This window comes from Sardina pilchardus, chromosome 11, assembly GCF_963854185.1.
Source record: "Sardina pilchardus chromosome 11, fSarPil1.1, whole genome shotgun sequence".
Classification (NCBI taxonomy): Eukaryota; Metazoa; Chordata; class Actinopteri; order Clupeiformes; family Clupeidae; genus Sardina; species Sardina pilchardus.
In genome coordinates, this window is record NC_085004.1 from 23718198 (window position 1) to 23734915 (window position 16718).

Sequence of the window (16718 nt, forward strand, 5' to 3'; positions counted from 1 at the left end):
GATCAACTGAAACCTAGCTGGAGCAGATTGATAGCAATTAGTGTGGTCAGACAGGGCACTCTCAAATCTCTTTGAAATGTATGTGTGTGTGTTGACAGGCTACACAGCACATTTCACAGACAGGGTTTGTGGCTACTTGATATATAATGTGCAACACAAATTTGCTATATGCTAAATATATATTAACATTTGTATAATATTCAGTCTATTTAAACTTGCAAATATACATTCAATGAAAATGAGAAACACGTTGTAGGAAAACGATATTTAATGCATTTGTTTAAGTTGTTTAAAGGCTTTCTCATTTTAAGGATAACAGAAGTAACAACACAGACATCGTAAAATGAATAAAAATGAAAACGGAAGGTAGCTTAAATTACACAATGTTCCACAATAATGAACTCACATTTGTCTTAGCAACTCCAACAAAAAGCAGCACAACATGAGGATTCATTTCCTCTTTTCACACACATGTACACGCAACAGTAATTGTGAAATCCATGGAGAGCAGATGTGTCTCAGGACACGCAAGTGAGGTGCACAAAAAGCTTGCACCAACGCACATTTAAAAGCCCTGTGTCAGCTGTTTGTAATATCAACCATGGTTGAATCCTCAGTGCTCTCACAACTATTTATACTAAACCTGTTGCTGTTAAAATGATTCAAAAGCACTACACTGCTATATGCTGAACTAGAAGTATACTGTATGCCATTCTAAAAAGACTACAAGTACAATATTTAGTCTTCGGGTTCAAAATCACAAACATTAAAAAAAATATCTCAATTTTAAGTGCTTAATTTGTTGATATAATTTGGTGGTTTAATAGTACTACCATTTCAAAAGCTTTTTACTATTATTTTGGGATGATTCCTAAAATGAATATGAAGGCCGAAGGTCATTTATAAACCTGTGTACTTCTGTTTTTCTTGTAATGAGTTATTATGACTGTCACTTTATTATGAAATTCAATATATATAATGTTGGTTTGTAAAAATACAAAACAGTAGGCTTCAAAAAGAGTAAACATATAAACAAAATACAAAAATACAGTACATTATTTTCCAAATTTCATTACAAATATTGTACATTAAAATGCATTATAATCAGTTCCAATACAGCATATAAATGATACTTCCCTATGCATACATGTTATAAATTCTCAATAAAAGTGTTTAACAAATGCAGAACAGTAAAACTGAGGCCTGGTTACACACAGATGTCCGGGAGGTCTACTTGAGCTTTTGATTCTGTATAACACTCTGAAGACAGAGTGTGAGAGCTCTGCCTCTTGGATGTGAAACATAAGTCTCTATTCCCCTCACCAGTAGCTGTGCTGGAGATGTGGCGGAAAAGCTTCTGTATCCCCGTGTCGCGCAGTGAACTTCGAAATGACCGCGCAGCAAAGACATATAGCACTGGGTTAATAGTGCTGCTGACAAACGCTAAGGCCGCCGCAAAATACATCATGGTCTCTCTAACCTCATCCAAACGGTCGGCCGCCTCTTTATGAGATGCTTTGATGCCAATGTAAATCAGGGAGAGTATATTGCAGATATGATGGGGAGTCCAACAGATGACAAACGCAGCAACCACCGCTGCAATGAGACCTGTTGACTTGCGCTTGGATTTGAAGTTCATCTGCGCAATGCGGCTATACAGACACCCATAACAAACCACCAAAATAGTAAGTGGAGCGACAAAGCCCACAATGGTCTCCAGCAGCATAAATATGATTTCTTCAGTCTCAGACTTGTAGTCCTTAAATGTACATTGGTCTGTTTGATCACCCAGCGTTTGCGTGAGAATCACCGGGATGCTGAAGAGAAAGGCCGTTCCCCAGACACCAAACAGTAGCTTATGAAGTGCTTGTTTTCTTCTCCAGCCAGCTGAGGCAAAGGGGTAACGAACAGCCAAAAAGCGCTCCACACTCATAATAGTAATGAAAAACACACTGCTGTACATGCAAGCATTGACAAGATAGACCACGGCCTTACATGTGACCAGCCCAAAGATCCAGGCGTGAGCGAAGGAGTAGATCCACAGGGGCAGGGTGATGAGCACCATGAGATCCGCAACGGCCAGATGGAGGATGAGAATGACCGTGTGAGAGCGCTGCTTGACATGCTTCAGGATGGTCCAGATCACAAACAGATTCCCAGGAGCGCCAACCAGAAAACAAACACCGAAGATTACAGAAGCCACCACCAGCTGAGTCTCTGGACTTTGTGGCTGACTATCCGTACCCACACTTGCCATGGTCACAGGGAGATTTGTCGTGACTGTGCACCCTTGGAAAATGCTGTGGCAGAAGACACTGCTTTAAAGACAGCCTTCACTTCCTTCTTTTGAAAAACAGAAAGAAAGAAATGAAGAACAAGGAAGATGTAGAACAGAAAAAGTGCAGCTCATAAGATGAGCTTGATATTGCCTTTTCATGGTTCAAATGTTTGGTTAGACTATTCAACAGAATGTACAAAGTGATACACCATCATCATTTCCACTTCCTGTGTTTATATTCACATCAACACAACAGCATTACATGCCAGCATTGCATGTTTTCAAAGTGTGTGTGTGTGTGTGTGGGGGGGGGGGGTCAACATGATCAATACAACTAGTGTTTCTGAACATCTGTAGCTTTGTCTTTGTCTGATTGACTTGAATAGATTGTGTTTACTCTTAATTTGATGCTTGGCTACATTCCATTTCAAAAAGAGCCACTTCCTCATTCAGTCAGTGATGATCTATTGTACTGTTGAGAACAATTTTAATGTTTGATTATTTTTTGACCGCCTCAACACTTACATGGTTGCCTTGAATGGTAGGAATCATTAGGAAATTGCTTTTCTAAAGCCTGTAAGCCTGTCTGAATACCCTGGTTGGTGAAAAAACCCTAATGAAAGATAAACGTGATAAGGATGTGCCCTGATTGCATATGCCATACTACCATGTAACCTGTCACATATATTATACTTCAGTTTGTGCTATGATATCTTGAATCTTTGAATTCCATTTGGCTTTTAAAGAATGGGAGGCTATGTCAAGGAACAGTTTCACAAAGCCAAAGCCAGACCAAAAAAAGTTCACCCTGGAAATTTTGTTCTGCAAAAGCATACAGCAGCACAGGGTTCACTGAACTGCTGATAAAGACCAGGTCACCTAAAATGAGCGCAAATTATCTCTGAAGTCTGGTGTAGTTCTCTATGGACAGGGTGATCACATCGATCACATTGAGGATGTGATGAGGAAGCCAGAGTAGGGCGAAGGCCACGACCACACTGCTGATCAGCACAGTTGACCTCTGTTTGGTGGCGGAGTGGAGCTGCTTCAGCTGTGTGACCACCTGACAGTAGCTGATGGCCATAATAGAAAATGGAATCACAAAGCCAACAGAGGACTCTAGGCAGAGGCAAAACAGCTCTTGGTTATCAGAAGTGTAATTTTTTAAAATGCACTGAAGAGTATCATCTCACCCACATAATGTACCAGGATCACTAGACCCAAAAGAAAAGACACAAACCACTAGCCTAGAAATCTAGACGCCCCTAGTGGCAGCAAATTTGCTGCCCGGGGCAGTCTAGCAACTCTCCATTTGACTTGGGAGCTGGGCTCAGGCAAAAACCACCAAACCAATCACATCGTGTATAGAGTCGGTGGGGGGGCTTAACATAATGATGACTGACATGCGACCAGAAGATGCGACCGTTAAGCATCCTGTTACTTGAAAACAAGAAGATGATTTGTTTAGCGCTATCCTATTGCGTGGAGAGGGAATTTGAAAGACAACTGTTTATCCCACCCCTCCGATTGAGCCCTGCCTACGGTGAGTTCCCAGAACCTTACATCTTGATGTGGGTCTGGCTGGTCAGGCTATCAAACCACATGACTCCCAAACATTTGTACAGCATACCCAAACCTTTCCAGCCAAGCATCTTAAAAGGGTAGTGGATGGCCATGTAGCACTATATACTCATAATGGTGATGAGAATCACACTGCTGCTGTACATGCAAGCGTTAATGAGGTTATGGCCTTGCAAGTAGCATTCCCAAAGATTCAGGAGTTTGGCAGGGAGTAGATCCACAGGGGCAGGGTGACCAGCACTAGTTGAATGTTTACCGGTCACACGAATGCGTTGTCTAGATTAGTTCCTGTTGATTTGATCTTACTCAACCTTACTTCTGCAAAACTGTGTGTGTGTGTGTGTATGTGTGCATATGCGTCTGTGTGTGTGTGTGTGTGTGTGTGTGTGCATGTGTGTCTGTGTGACAGCATAATGATATAATGTGACAGTATAATAATTTTGTCTTTCGTGTGTCTGTGCGTGTGACAGTATCATCCTAGACCAGACCCTTTGCTCAATAGCACCATCTACAGGCCATCTGGCTTTGGGACCCACAATTTCCTATGTTCATAGAGTCGCGACCCATATATTTATTTTTAGCGTTCAAGCCAACGGATATGGTGAGCATACAAAGTGCCTGTAGACCTACTTGTCTGGAACATGTGGATGTTTGGCATTACATTTGCGTTTACCACTAAAATGATGTCTAACATGACCGCTCACATAAACATTGCTTATGTACATGGTAATGACTGACATTGGCTACGAATAAAGCCTGTTAAAATAAAGGTACAATATTAGATCTGATAATAAGGTATTTTGAATAAAAGCTCCGCGACCCACCCAGAACGGTTCCGCGACCCATTTTTGGGTCCCGACCCACCAGTTAAGAAACACTGATCTAGGCTACTTGCATCCTGATTGTTGTGTCCTTAAAGGAACACTTCACCGTTTTTTCATATTAAACTTTGTTATTCGCTTAATTAAGACGAGTTGATACAGCTCTCACGTTTCAATGCGTGCACTCACTGGCTCTGGTGCCCGGCGCAACTTTGATAGCACTTAGCTAGCCCAATGCATTCATTAGGATCCAAACAGAAATGAAGTTAAAAGTGACCCGTAGATATATATATATTGACAATTAACTATAATATAAACTATTGTCAATATATACAGTATATCTATGGAAGTGACCAAACACCTCCATGTTTTCCCTATTAAAATACAGTTACACGAGTAGTCACACGACCAAGTATGGAGACAAAATAAAACGTGGTGCATTTCTAAGCAGGTAAAAGGGATAACTATATTGTGTGGCGGAATAATGTTGGGAGCACTTAGACTCTGCGCAGTAATATCCTCACTCCAAAGTGAAACTGAAAGTGCAAGAGTGAGGATATTACTGCATGGAGTACTTACATGTTTTTCGCTTGGCGGTGTAATGGCATGGTATGGCCACGTGACGGCGATCTGAATAACTCCCAAAATGTAATTGTTTCTTCCTTGAGTCATTTCAGACATTCTCTGAAAATTTCATCGAAATCCATCCATCACTTTTTGAGTTATCTTGCTAACAAACAGACAAACAGACAGACAAACAGACAAACTTTTACAAACAAACCCCGATGAACATAGCCTCCTTGGTGGAGGTAGTAGTAATAATTTTACTTTCTTAAGTCAAAATCAGTTTTTCCTTTGTAAACTTAGAATGGGTGACAATCTTTGCTTATCCATGTAGGATAGTGGTGGAATTAAAGGGATATTCCGCCATTTTAGGAAATAAGCTCATTTTCCACTTCCCCTCGAGCAAAACAATTGATATTCACCTTTTTCCCGTTCATCCAGCCATTCAGTGAGTCTGACAATACAACTTTTAGCTTCAGCCTAGCATAGATCATTGAAACGGATTAGACCAGTAGCATCTCGTCTGCTAGCATCATGTTTAAAAGTGACTAAGATTTCCGGTAATTTTCTTCTCAAGTTAGAAAGTGCAATAAGACCAACTGAAAATGAAACCTGGCGTTTTTCTTGGCTGATTTGACATGGAACTACACTCTCATCTGTCGTAATAATCAAGGCAACTTGCAATCTACTGGCACTTCTACTGCTTGTTGTCTATGGGGACTATTTTCAGATACTGCGTGATATCACTGTGCCCATGGTACGTTTGTAAGTTGCCTTGATTATTAAGGAAACGGAAAAGCTTCCGTTTTGCCGACCGGCTACGATTGGTCACAAGTGCTGGCCTATTACGTGCAGAGTAGTTTGAAAAGGCGCGTTCAAGTTGACCTCTTGCAGCAGCGAAATCTGCTGGTGACAGCAGGGGCGGGGATACAAACGCTGCTATGAAGTTGTACTCTCTCCACTTCCCGTAGTCTAGATGTGACCATGTGATGAAACATATGGCACGGAACCCTTGTAGATATGAAGAGGCATCTAAACACCTGCACATACGTCAGGGATGTAAAAGCCAATTAGGGCAAAGTCCTGACATCATGAAGGCAGGGTCTAGGCTCCGCAGTACCTAGAGAGATGCTGCGCCACTGCTCAGCAGCCGCCTTGCCCCGCCTTGCTCCCGCGATAAGTTGAGGCCATGTGATGTCGACTGCCGAGTCGTAAACACGCCCATCTAGAGTCTAGACCATCGTGGACAGATTTTTAACCACGTGCATCACGTTTTGCGCCATTACAAACTCGCCTATTGACACCGGTTCATCCCACCCACAGGCTCCAGCTCTGTGAATGGTCCGACTCCAGACTATACATTTCTGTATAGTTTGGAGTCGGACCATTCACAGAGCTGGAGAGAACTGAAGTAGATAACGATCGAAAACTCATGATATCTCACGATCCGGACATTTTATCTGGACATTAAATCACAATGCGGCATTTGATTGATATTGCCGCATGAATTGTGTCGAATCAGGCACGTCAGGTCAATACCAGGTCATTTCGTCATTTTGTGGGTTCGTCAGGTTTTATTTTATTGCACTCTCTAGCTTCAAGAACATTTTAAATGGGAAAATGACCGGAAATCTTAGTCATTTTTAAACGTGAGGCTAGCAGGCGAGATGCTAATGGTCTGAACCGATTCAATGATCTATAGTAGGCTGAAGCTAAAAGTTGTATCGCCAGACTCACAGAACGGCTGGATGAACGGGAAAAAGGTAAATCAATTGTTTTGATCGAGGGGAGGTGGAAAAATTAGCTTAATTCCAAAAATGGCAGAATTTCTCTTTAAGGATGATTCCTGAAATGAATATGAAGGTTTAAGGTAATAGGCCTATATACACAATTTACTTGTAAAAATACAAAACAGCGGCTACAAAACAAGTAAAAATACAAAACATGTCAATTTCATTTAATTAAAAAGCATAGGCTACATTAAAATGCATTTTATTATTTAGATAATTTATACACCTGTGTACTTCTCTTTTTCTTGTAATGAGTTATAAAACATTGGAATGTAAAAATACAGAACAGACAAAAATGTAATACATTATTTTCCAAATTTCATTGAAAATGCATCATAATCAGTTCCATTACAGCATATATATGATACTCTTTTATGCATAAATGTTACATATTGTCAATAAAATCTTTTAACAAATGCACAGCAGTAAAATGTCATTAAGTTGAGGGATGGTCACAGATGTCCGGGAGGTCTATGTGAGCTTTTGATTCTGTATAACACTGTGAAGACTGAGTGTGAGAGCTCTTCCTCTTAGATGTCAAATGTAAGTCATTATTCCCCTCACCAGTAGCTGTGTTGGAGATCTGGCGGAAAAGCTTCTGTATCCCCGTGTCGCGCAGTGAACTTCGAAATGACCGCGCAGCAAAGACATATAGCACTGGGTTAATAGTGCTGCTGATAAACGCCAAGGCCGCCGCAAAATACATCATGGTACGTCTAACCTCATCCAAACGGTCGGCCGCCTCTTCATGAGATGCTACAATGCCAATGTAAATCAGGGAGAGGATATTTCCGATGTGATGAGGGGTCCAACAGATGACAAACGTGACAACAACCGCTGCAATGAGACCTGTTGACTTGCGCTTGGATTTGAAGTTCATCTGCGCGATGCGGCTATACAGACAGCCATAACAAACCACCAAAATGGTAAGTGGAGCGACGAAGCCCACAATGGTCTCCAGCATCACAAATATAATTTCTTCAGTCTCAGACTTGTACACCTTATATACACATTGGTCTGTTTGATCACCCAGGGTTTGCGTGAGAATCACCGGGATGCTGAAGAGAAAGGCCATTCCCCAGACACCAAACAGTAGCTTATGAAGTGCTTGTTTTCTTCTCCAGCCAGCTGAGGCAAAGGGGTAACGAACAGCCAAAAAGCGCTCCACACTCATAATAGTAATGAAAAACACACTGCTGTACATGCAAGCATTGACAAGATAGACCACAGCCTTACATGTGACCAGCCCAAAGATCCAGGAGTGGGCGAAGGAGTAGATCCACAGGGGCAGGGTGATGAGCACCATGAGATCCGCAACGGCCAGATGGAGGATGAGAATGACCGTGTGAGAGCGCTGCTTGACATGCTTCAGGATGGTCCAGATCACAAACAGATTCCCAGGAGCGCCAACCAGAAAACAAACACCGAAGATTACAGAAGCCACCACCAGCTCAGTCTCTGGACTTTGTGGCTGACTATCCGTACCCGCACTTGCCATGGTCACAGGGAGGTTTGCTGTGACTGTGCACACTTGAAAAATGCTGTGGCAGAAGAGACGGTTTTAAAGACAGCCTTCACTTCCTTCTTTTGAGAAACAGAAAGAAAGAAATGAAGAACAAGGAAGATGCTTAATAAACAGCTCTGGTCACTGCTATGACAGAAAACAAGCAGACATTCATGTTGAAATATGATTTCATAATTTCATGGTTTTCTCATTGTTTCCCCAGACAAACCCATAGGCTACAGAGTATCTAATTCGGAAAAAAATAAAAATGTTTTACCAACAAAAATTAAAATGTATTTACATCTAATGTGATACACCATGCGACAATTTATATGTCAAATGATAAACTAGATGTACCACAAAGTAGTACAAAATATGACCGCTGCTCAGTCCTGGACATTCTCTCCTAAAAAAAACAAACATGCTTGTCAATTTGTCTCCATTTCCTACTCCATTCCCTACTCTTGCAATGTTTGTGAATGTAAGTCAGTGTGTGCATGTGTGCGTTTGCTTTGTGTACATATTTGCTTCTCTGTGGTCTTGTGCCGGTGTGGGTGGGGATAATGGTGTGTGCATGTGTGCGAGTCTGTGCGTGCGTGCCTGTGTGTATGCATGTGTATGTGTGCATGTCTACTGTGTGTATATCTGTGCATGTGTCTTTATGCGTGTGTGCTATTGTGTGTGTGTGAGTGTGTGTGTTCCTCTGTGTGTGTGTGTCTGTGTGTGTTTGTGTGTGTGGACTTCTATTATTGAGAACAGTTTTCATGTTTGTTTATTTTTTGATCAAATCAGCTCAGTCATTGATTCATTAACATTGTGTGTTGCATGTGTTATCCTAACATTGCAGTGTTACTCATGAGTATGATCAGTATGATTAGCATTTGAGTATAATGAGCCTGTGCGTGGAACCATAATGTGACTTTAACACTTACATGCTTGCCTTGTCTGGTAGGAATTACTAGGAAATTGCTTTTCTACAGCCTCTAACCCTGTCTGAATGCCCTGAAGAGAAACCCTAAAAGATACACATCGGGAAGTCAAAAATACTGTTTGTGTAGGGAGGGCAGAGGAAGGAGGGACCTATCCCCTCACTCCCCCCTTCCTTCTGTGCCCTGATTGCATATCACAAATGAAACATATTACATATCTTATACTTCAGTTTGTGCTATGATATCCTGAACGTTTGAATTCTCTTTGGCTTTCAAAGAATTGGAGGCTATGTCAAGGAACAGTTTCACAAAGCCAGACCTTCTAAGTCCACCCTGGAAATGCCGTGCCGCAAAAGCATACAGCACAGGGTTCACTGAACTGCTGATGAAGGCCAGGGCGCCTGCAATGAGCACAAAATTATCTTTGATGTCTGGTGTAGAGTTCCCTGCATACATGATGATAACGTCGATGATATTGAGGATGTGATGAGGAAGCCAGAGTAGGGCAAAGGCCACAACCACACTGCTGATCAGCACAGTTGACCTCTGTTTGGTGGCGGAGTGCAGCTGATTCAGCCGTGTGACCACCTGACAGTAGCTGATGGCCAAAATGGAAAATGGAATCACAAAGCCAACAGAGGACTCTAGGCAGAGGCAAAACAGCTCTTGGTTATCAGAAGTGTGATTTTTGAAAATGCACTGAAGACTACCATCATCAGTCACATCCACGTAATGGATCAAGAGTGCTGGAATTCCCAAAAGAAAAGACACAAACCACATGACTCCCAAACATTTGTACAGCGTACCCAAACCTTTCCAGCCAAGCATCTTCAAAGGGTAGCAGATGGCCACATAGCGTTCTATACTCATAATGGTGATGAGAAACACACTGCTGTACATGCAAACATTAATGATGTAGGTTAAGGCCTTGCAAGTAGAGTTCCCAAAGATCCAGGAGCTTGCCAGGGAGTAGATCCACAGGGGCAGGGTGACCAGCACCAGGAGATCTGCGACGGCCAGATGGAGGATGAGCACCACTGTGTGGGAACGCAGCTTGATATGCTTCAGGATGGTCCAAATCACCAGTAGATTCCCGGGAGCCCCTACCAGGAAGGACAGACTCAGAATCACGCAAGCCACAGATGTACTCGCCATAGACCCCTCATCTAGTGCCGTGCTATTGGGGTTAGAAGGTCCGGAGGCATTCATCTTGCGTGCTCTAAATGAAGTAAATGTCACTGGGCACACAAAGCGTAGTCTAGGTTAGTTCCTTTTGAGTTCATCTTACTCAGCAGTACTGCTTTTGTTATTTACTTCTGCAAAACAGGGTGTATGTCTACTTGTGTCACGGTAGTGTCAGGAATTCAGGTGACTCATGAAAGATTGGTGTGATCTGTCACAAACATTGAGTTAAAACATGAGTTCATGTTAATATGAGTCATTAATATGAGTGAGAACAATGTTGGCTTCATTGGTTCAAATGGTCATCAGTAGATGTGCATTTTCAAATTATACAGCGAAACTTTAATTTAGCCAATTGAACATTATCTCACTGACCCCTGTCTATGGGTTAAAGATTTGAAATTGAGCTCAGACGTTCAAAAATGAAAGTGTTGAATTCAATTCAGTTGGATCAAATCAAAGTTCAATTAAACCAGTTAAATTAATTAGATCGTGAACGGGATGGCTTTGCGGTGATGGAAGTACAGGAGACAGTGTTGATCCGATGCAGCGATTTATTTCCACCTTAGCAGGTAGCATGCCCATCAGGAGAAATAGGAAAAGTAAAATGAAAACCAAAACTTCAAACAATAGCTCCAAATTGTTTGTTTGCTCCAAATTTATTTCCACCTTAGCAGGTAGCATGCCCATCAGGAGGAATAGGAAAAATAAAATGAAAACCAAAACTCGAAATGAATCATTAAACTCTCCAAAAATACAGCAAAAGTAACTCTGACAAATTCTCTTCAATCATAAGATCAAGCATTCAGAGTGTTAGGCCTCTAAGCAGGTGCACGCTGGCTCACCTCAGCCCATTCTACCTCTAACTGCCCAATTCCCCCCAGAGACTTTAAATCCCTGGCCTGAACCATTGCAACAATTAATCTATTAACTAACCAAATGGACATACTCAATAGACATACTCATAACCACATTCCAAACTAAAAGGCTCACAATGCAATACAATTACAACATTCGCTAATCCAATACATAGCATATATTTTTAGAAAAACCCCAAACACCCCCATTGTCTTATACACTTGACCTCTGCCCGTTGATGATGTCACACTTGGCACACTTGAAATGTCCCTCACGACTTCCCGTCTGGTTTTCTCTCAGTCCCCAGACCAGGAAGTAAAATGCAACTGGGTGAGTGTTTGAAATGTTTGTTAAATGTCCATGTGTGTGCAAATAAAGTGTGTTTGGAAATTATGACGTCCGTCTTGTGTGTGTCTGTGTGTGTGTCTCTGTGTGTGTGTTGTATCTACACTTCCAATTTCGTGCAGTTTTGACTATGTCAGCCAGAGATACCCATGATTACAGCACTTCATTTTTGCTTTTTCATTTTTAGCTAGGTACCTATACATGAAATGAATGGTTATGGGATGAGTTGACATGGCTTTTTAAGACCAACATACAAAAAAAGGTGGTCTTCCTAGGCCCTATGGTTCTCAGAAAACTGTGTCGGCCCCACCCTATTTTTCAAGGGGTCCGTTCGGCAAGGGAGGAGACGGATAAAAAAACAAAAAACAATGGCTCTGTTCCATCCTTGTGGGGCTACATGCCCACCAAGTTTCGTGCACCCCAGTCTTTCAGTGTCCCAGGAATCGTTAACACAACATTACTGAAGAAAAAAAAAAACACTGGAAGCAAAAAAAATCTTTGCTTCACAGACTTTGAAGACATAATTAAACACACTTTAACAACTTCAGCCAACCAAATGAATGTGTGGTTTCTTGTCGTGTTTGACTGGATTTGAGAACATGTACAGTAAGTGTGCATATGATGTGGAAGAGCTAATAGGCCAGTCAATCTAGTTCGAAAAAGGGCAAAAAATGTAACTAATTGCAATAGTAATGGTTCATACTTTTTATTGATCCTTAAACCCTCCTGCATCACATATTAGAAATCTACTGATTTATATTAGTGGAACATACTTTTTTTCAAGGTCAAAGGTAGCAATTTCCAAAGCATTTTGCCATTGGGATTTACTACAGATGAAATGGGTAAAATTGAAAAAAAGTATGTTCCACTAAATATAAATCGGTAGATTTTTAATTGGTTAATTAGATATACTTAGGGATCACAAAAAAACTTGGAATGATTACTATTGCGATTTGTTTGCTGTCAAATGCTAGATTGACTGGCCTATAATGTCACATAGCCTACCCATAAACAATTACTATGACCCTGAAAACTAGCCTTAAAAACATCTTTTGCTTTGTTATCAAAGTGGTCTGCTATTGCAAAAAAGTCAACCATATGAACTTTTTTTATGCCAGAGCCCAGAGGTAATGCAGTAAGATTTTATACCTCGTAAATAGTGAAAGCAATATTAATGCACATCACAGTACTCTTTGTGGTACTATGGTCCCTGTTTCGTCCTTTCTCATGGTAGTGTATTGAGCCAATAAGAAATAATCTTAACACGATATTGCAGTTTAGGACATTGTGGTTAAAATGTTTGGTTAATCTGCTCAACAGAATTTAGTCATGCCTTCATAGTTTCCACTTCCTTTGTGGTGTATATTCACATCTTCTTCATCTCTACAAAAGCATTAGCACACACTTGTGCGTGCGTACTGTACCTATGTGAATGTGTCTTATGTGTCTTTTTTTATGTTTTATTTTTTTATTTTAATCCCACCTCCACCCCCCACATTGGGGGACTTCTTTTCATTCTTTCCATCCTTTTTCTTTTTTTTTCTTTGTAAATGAGTTTTTGGTGTTCTAATTATCTGCTGAAGCTTGAAAGAGATACAGAATAGCCATTATTAAAGGGAATAATAATTAAAAAAAAATAATTAAAAAAAAAAATAAACAAACGAAAAGTGAAAAATAGTGTCTTATGTGTCTTTATGAGTGTGTATTTGTGTGTGTGTTGGGGGGGGGGGGGGGCGGTGTCAACACAGGCCGGTAAAATCAACAATATAAGTGTTTCTGAACCTTTTTTGAACATCTATAGCTTTGTCTTTGTCTGATTGATTTGAAATGTGTTGACTCTTAAATGCACGTAGCTACATTCAATTTCAAAAAGAGCTTAGCAAAACCATATAGCCACTTAGCCTCCTTATTCTGGTGACATGTTCTTATAAAATGGAACAGTCAGTAATGGATTAATGTACTATAGTTTTTGGTTTTGAAGTAAGGGAAAAAGCGCAACACTGCTGCTTTATAGAATCATCACTTTATTGGCTGGTGTGCTGATGATTCAGCACTAGGCCTTTATTCATTTATAGACATACTGTACACCAGGGAACACCCAATAGGGAGTCCCAAACAATAATTCAGTCATTGATATGAAAAGACAGTAGGACATAAGGGCACTGAAGCTTCACAACAATCGTAAATTCACATTTTTTTTCAAACTAGGCAGAGTACAAGCAGAATTACAGCGCCACAGACACAGTTCTTCATTTAGTCCATTCTTAAAACTTTGCCAGGTATATATCCAGAAGGCCTAACGTTGTAGCAAAAGAGATTCTGTGTTACCACATTCTGTGCACAGTAACAGGCTTGTTCAAATAAGTATCTCACTTTTACTTTTCTGAAAAACGTACAGGTCCACCTAGTGTTGAGAGATTTGTCCTTACATACCCAGACGAAGGATATACTGTAAGCCTTTGGAAAGAACAGCCGTTTGGTCATTTGTCAGTGTCTTCTTGGAGAGGTTGATCACCGACTGCTGAACTTGGTTAGGAAGTGGTGTGACGGGGACCGGGGTCATGTTCCAGAGTGTCTGTGCGCGGCCACGGCCATGGCCTCGTCCTCTTCCCCCTCCTGCACCGTTTCTTGGCCTCGTTAAGTTTTTGGTCAAATCAGTTATTGATTCATTAACATTATGTGTTGCATGTGTCATCCTAACATTGCAGTGTTACCTGTGAGTATGATCAGTATGGTGATCGTTTGATGAGCCTGTGTGTGAAACCATGTAACTTTCTTAACACTTATGCTTGCCTTGTCTGGTAGGAATCACTAGGAAATTGCTTTTCTACAGCCTCTAACCCTGTCTGAATGCCTTGGTGAGGAAACCCCAATAAATGATAAACATTGGAAAATCAAAAATACTGTTTGTGTAGGGAGGGCAGAGGAAGGAGGGACCTATCCCCTCACTCCCCCCTTCCTTCTGTGCCCTGATTGCATATCACAAATGAAACATATTGCATATCTTATACTTCAGTATGTGTTATAATATGTTGAACCTTTGAATTCTCTTTGGCTTTCAAAGAATTGGAGGCTATGTCAAGGAACAGTTTCACAAAGCCAGACCTCCTAAGTCCACCCTGGAAATTTTGAGCTGCAAAAGCATATAGCACAGGGTTCACTGAACTGCTGATAAAGACCAGGGCACCTGCAATGAGCACAAAATGATCTCTGAAGTCCTGTTTAGAGTTCTCCGTGGACAGGGTGATAACGTCGATGACATTGAGGATGTGATGAGGAAGCCAGAGAAGGGCAAAGGCCACGACCACACTGCTGATCAGAACAATTGACTTCTGTTTGGTGGTGGAGTGGGGCTGCTTCAGCTGTGTGGCCACCTGACAGTAGCTGATGGCCAAAATGGAAAATGGAATCACAAAGCCAACTGAGGACTCCAGGCAGAGGCAAAACAGCTCTTGGTTTACAGAGGTATACATTTCGAAAGTGCACTGAAGAGTACCATCATCAGTCACATCCACGTAATGGATCAAGAGTGCTGGAATTCCCAAAAGAAAAGACACAAACCACATGACTCCCAAACATTTGTACAGCATACCCAAACCTTTCCAGCCAAGCATCTTCAAAGGGTAGCAGATGGCCACATAGCGTTCTATACTCATAATGGTGATGAGAAACACACTGCTGTACATGCAAACATTAATGATGTAGGATAAGGCCTTGCAAGTAGCGTTCCCAAAGATCCAGGAGCTTGCCAGGGAGTAGATCCACAGGGGCAGGGTGACCAGCACCAGGAGATCCGCGACGGCCAGATGGAGGATGAGCACCACTGTGTGGGAACGCAGCTTGATGTGCTTCAGGATGGTCCAAATCACCAGTAGATTCCCGGGAGCCCCTACCAGGAAGGACAGACTCAGAATCACGCAAGCCACAGATGTACTCACCATAGATCCCTCATCTAGTGCCGTGCCAGTGGGGTTAGAAGGTCCGGAGGCATTCATCTTGTGTGCTCTGAATGAAATCAACGTTCAATGGGCTCACAAACCATATGTCTAGGTATAAGTTTCCTTTTGAGTTCTTCTTACTCATCACTGCTCTTATGACTTCTGCAAAACAGGGTGTGTGTCTACTAGTGTCATACCAGTGTCAGGAAATACCCCTCTTGTCAGACGTATATTCTGTCTTGATATAATTTATTATCAAGTTAGTTTTGTTCATGTAATGTGGCTTGTCTCCTAACCAGCCAATGCTAAAGCCATGTCTGGGTGGTAGCAAAATAGGCCTACACAACTCAATTTACTGACCAGGGAATGAATGAAAGTGCCAAATATTGGATAACAAAATTTGATAATGTGGACTGACAAGCATTTCTAAGCAGCTGTAGGAGTAGTTTATTCATTGAAGTGAAGTGAATAATTCAAGTGATTCATGAAAGGTTGACATGTTCTGACAGAAACATATTAGTAAATGTTAATATGGGTGAGAACAATGGGCACAGTCTGCTAGTTTTATTGGTGCAAATGGTCATCAGTACAGTATGCCGTTTATGCAAATTATACAGCACACTTTAACTTAGCCGATTGAACATTATCTCGCTGACCCCTGTCAATGACTTAAAGATTTGAAATTGAGCTCAGACATTCAAAAATGAAAGTGTTCAATTAAATTCAGTTAGATCAAATTGAAGTTTAATGAAATCAGTTAAATTAATTGCATATTTAGTAGTAAAGTAGGCTTAGGCTATACAGTATAATAGGCAGGCCAAATGGCCTACTATGTGGTGATGGCTGACAGTCTGGTCTGATGAGAGTGATGCATGTAGCCTAACAAGAACGCCGATGTAGTGTGCTCATCAGCTTTAGTCAATGTGAA

The 16718-nt window shown here is 41.3% G+C and overlaps 4 protein-coding genes and 1 pseudogene across 4 annotated transcripts; all 5 read right to left on the reverse strand.

The window, feature by feature from the left end:
• Positions 1–280: 280 nt before the first annotated feature.
• si:dkey-148a17.6 (uncharacterized protein LOC108190685 homolog) lies at positions 281–2349 on the reverse strand. Its single transcript, XM_062549027.1, has one exon. The coding sequence runs from the start codon at positions 2255–2257 to the stop codon at positions 1208–1210; it is 1050 nt and encodes a 349-aa protein (XP_062405011.1). The 5' UTR covers positions 2258–2349; the 3' UTR covers positions 281–1207.
• Positions 2350–3173: 824 nt separating this feature from the next.
• Positions 3174–4517, reverse strand: LOC134095285 (atypical chemokine receptor 3-like; annotated as a pseudogene).
• Positions 4518–7226: 2709 nt separating this feature from the next.
• On the reverse strand, positions 7227–8569 carry LOC134095656 (leukotriene B4 receptor 1-like). Its single transcript, XM_062549310.1, has one exon. The coding sequence runs from the start codon at positions 8530–8532 to the stop codon at positions 7471–7473; it is 1062 nt and encodes a 353-aa protein (XP_062405294.1). The 5' UTR covers positions 8533–8569; the 3' UTR covers positions 7227–7470.
• A 1117-nt stretch (positions 8570–9686) lies between these two features.
• On the reverse strand, positions 9687–10676 carry LOC134095286 (leukotriene B4 receptor 1-like). Its single transcript, XM_062548735.1, has one exon. It carries the CDS (start codon positions 10674–10676, stop codon positions 9687–9689), a length of 990 nt encoding a protein of 329 aa, XP_062404719.1.
• Positions 10677–14857: 4181 nt separating this feature from the next.
• On the reverse strand, positions 14858–15847 carry LOC134095287 (leukotriene B4 receptor 1-like). The gene has a single exon (XM_062548736.1). The coding sequence runs from the start codon at positions 15845–15847 to the stop codon at positions 14858–14860; it is 990 nt and encodes a 329-aa protein (XP_062404720.1).
• Between the last annotated feature and the right edge of the window lie 871 nt (positions 15848–16718).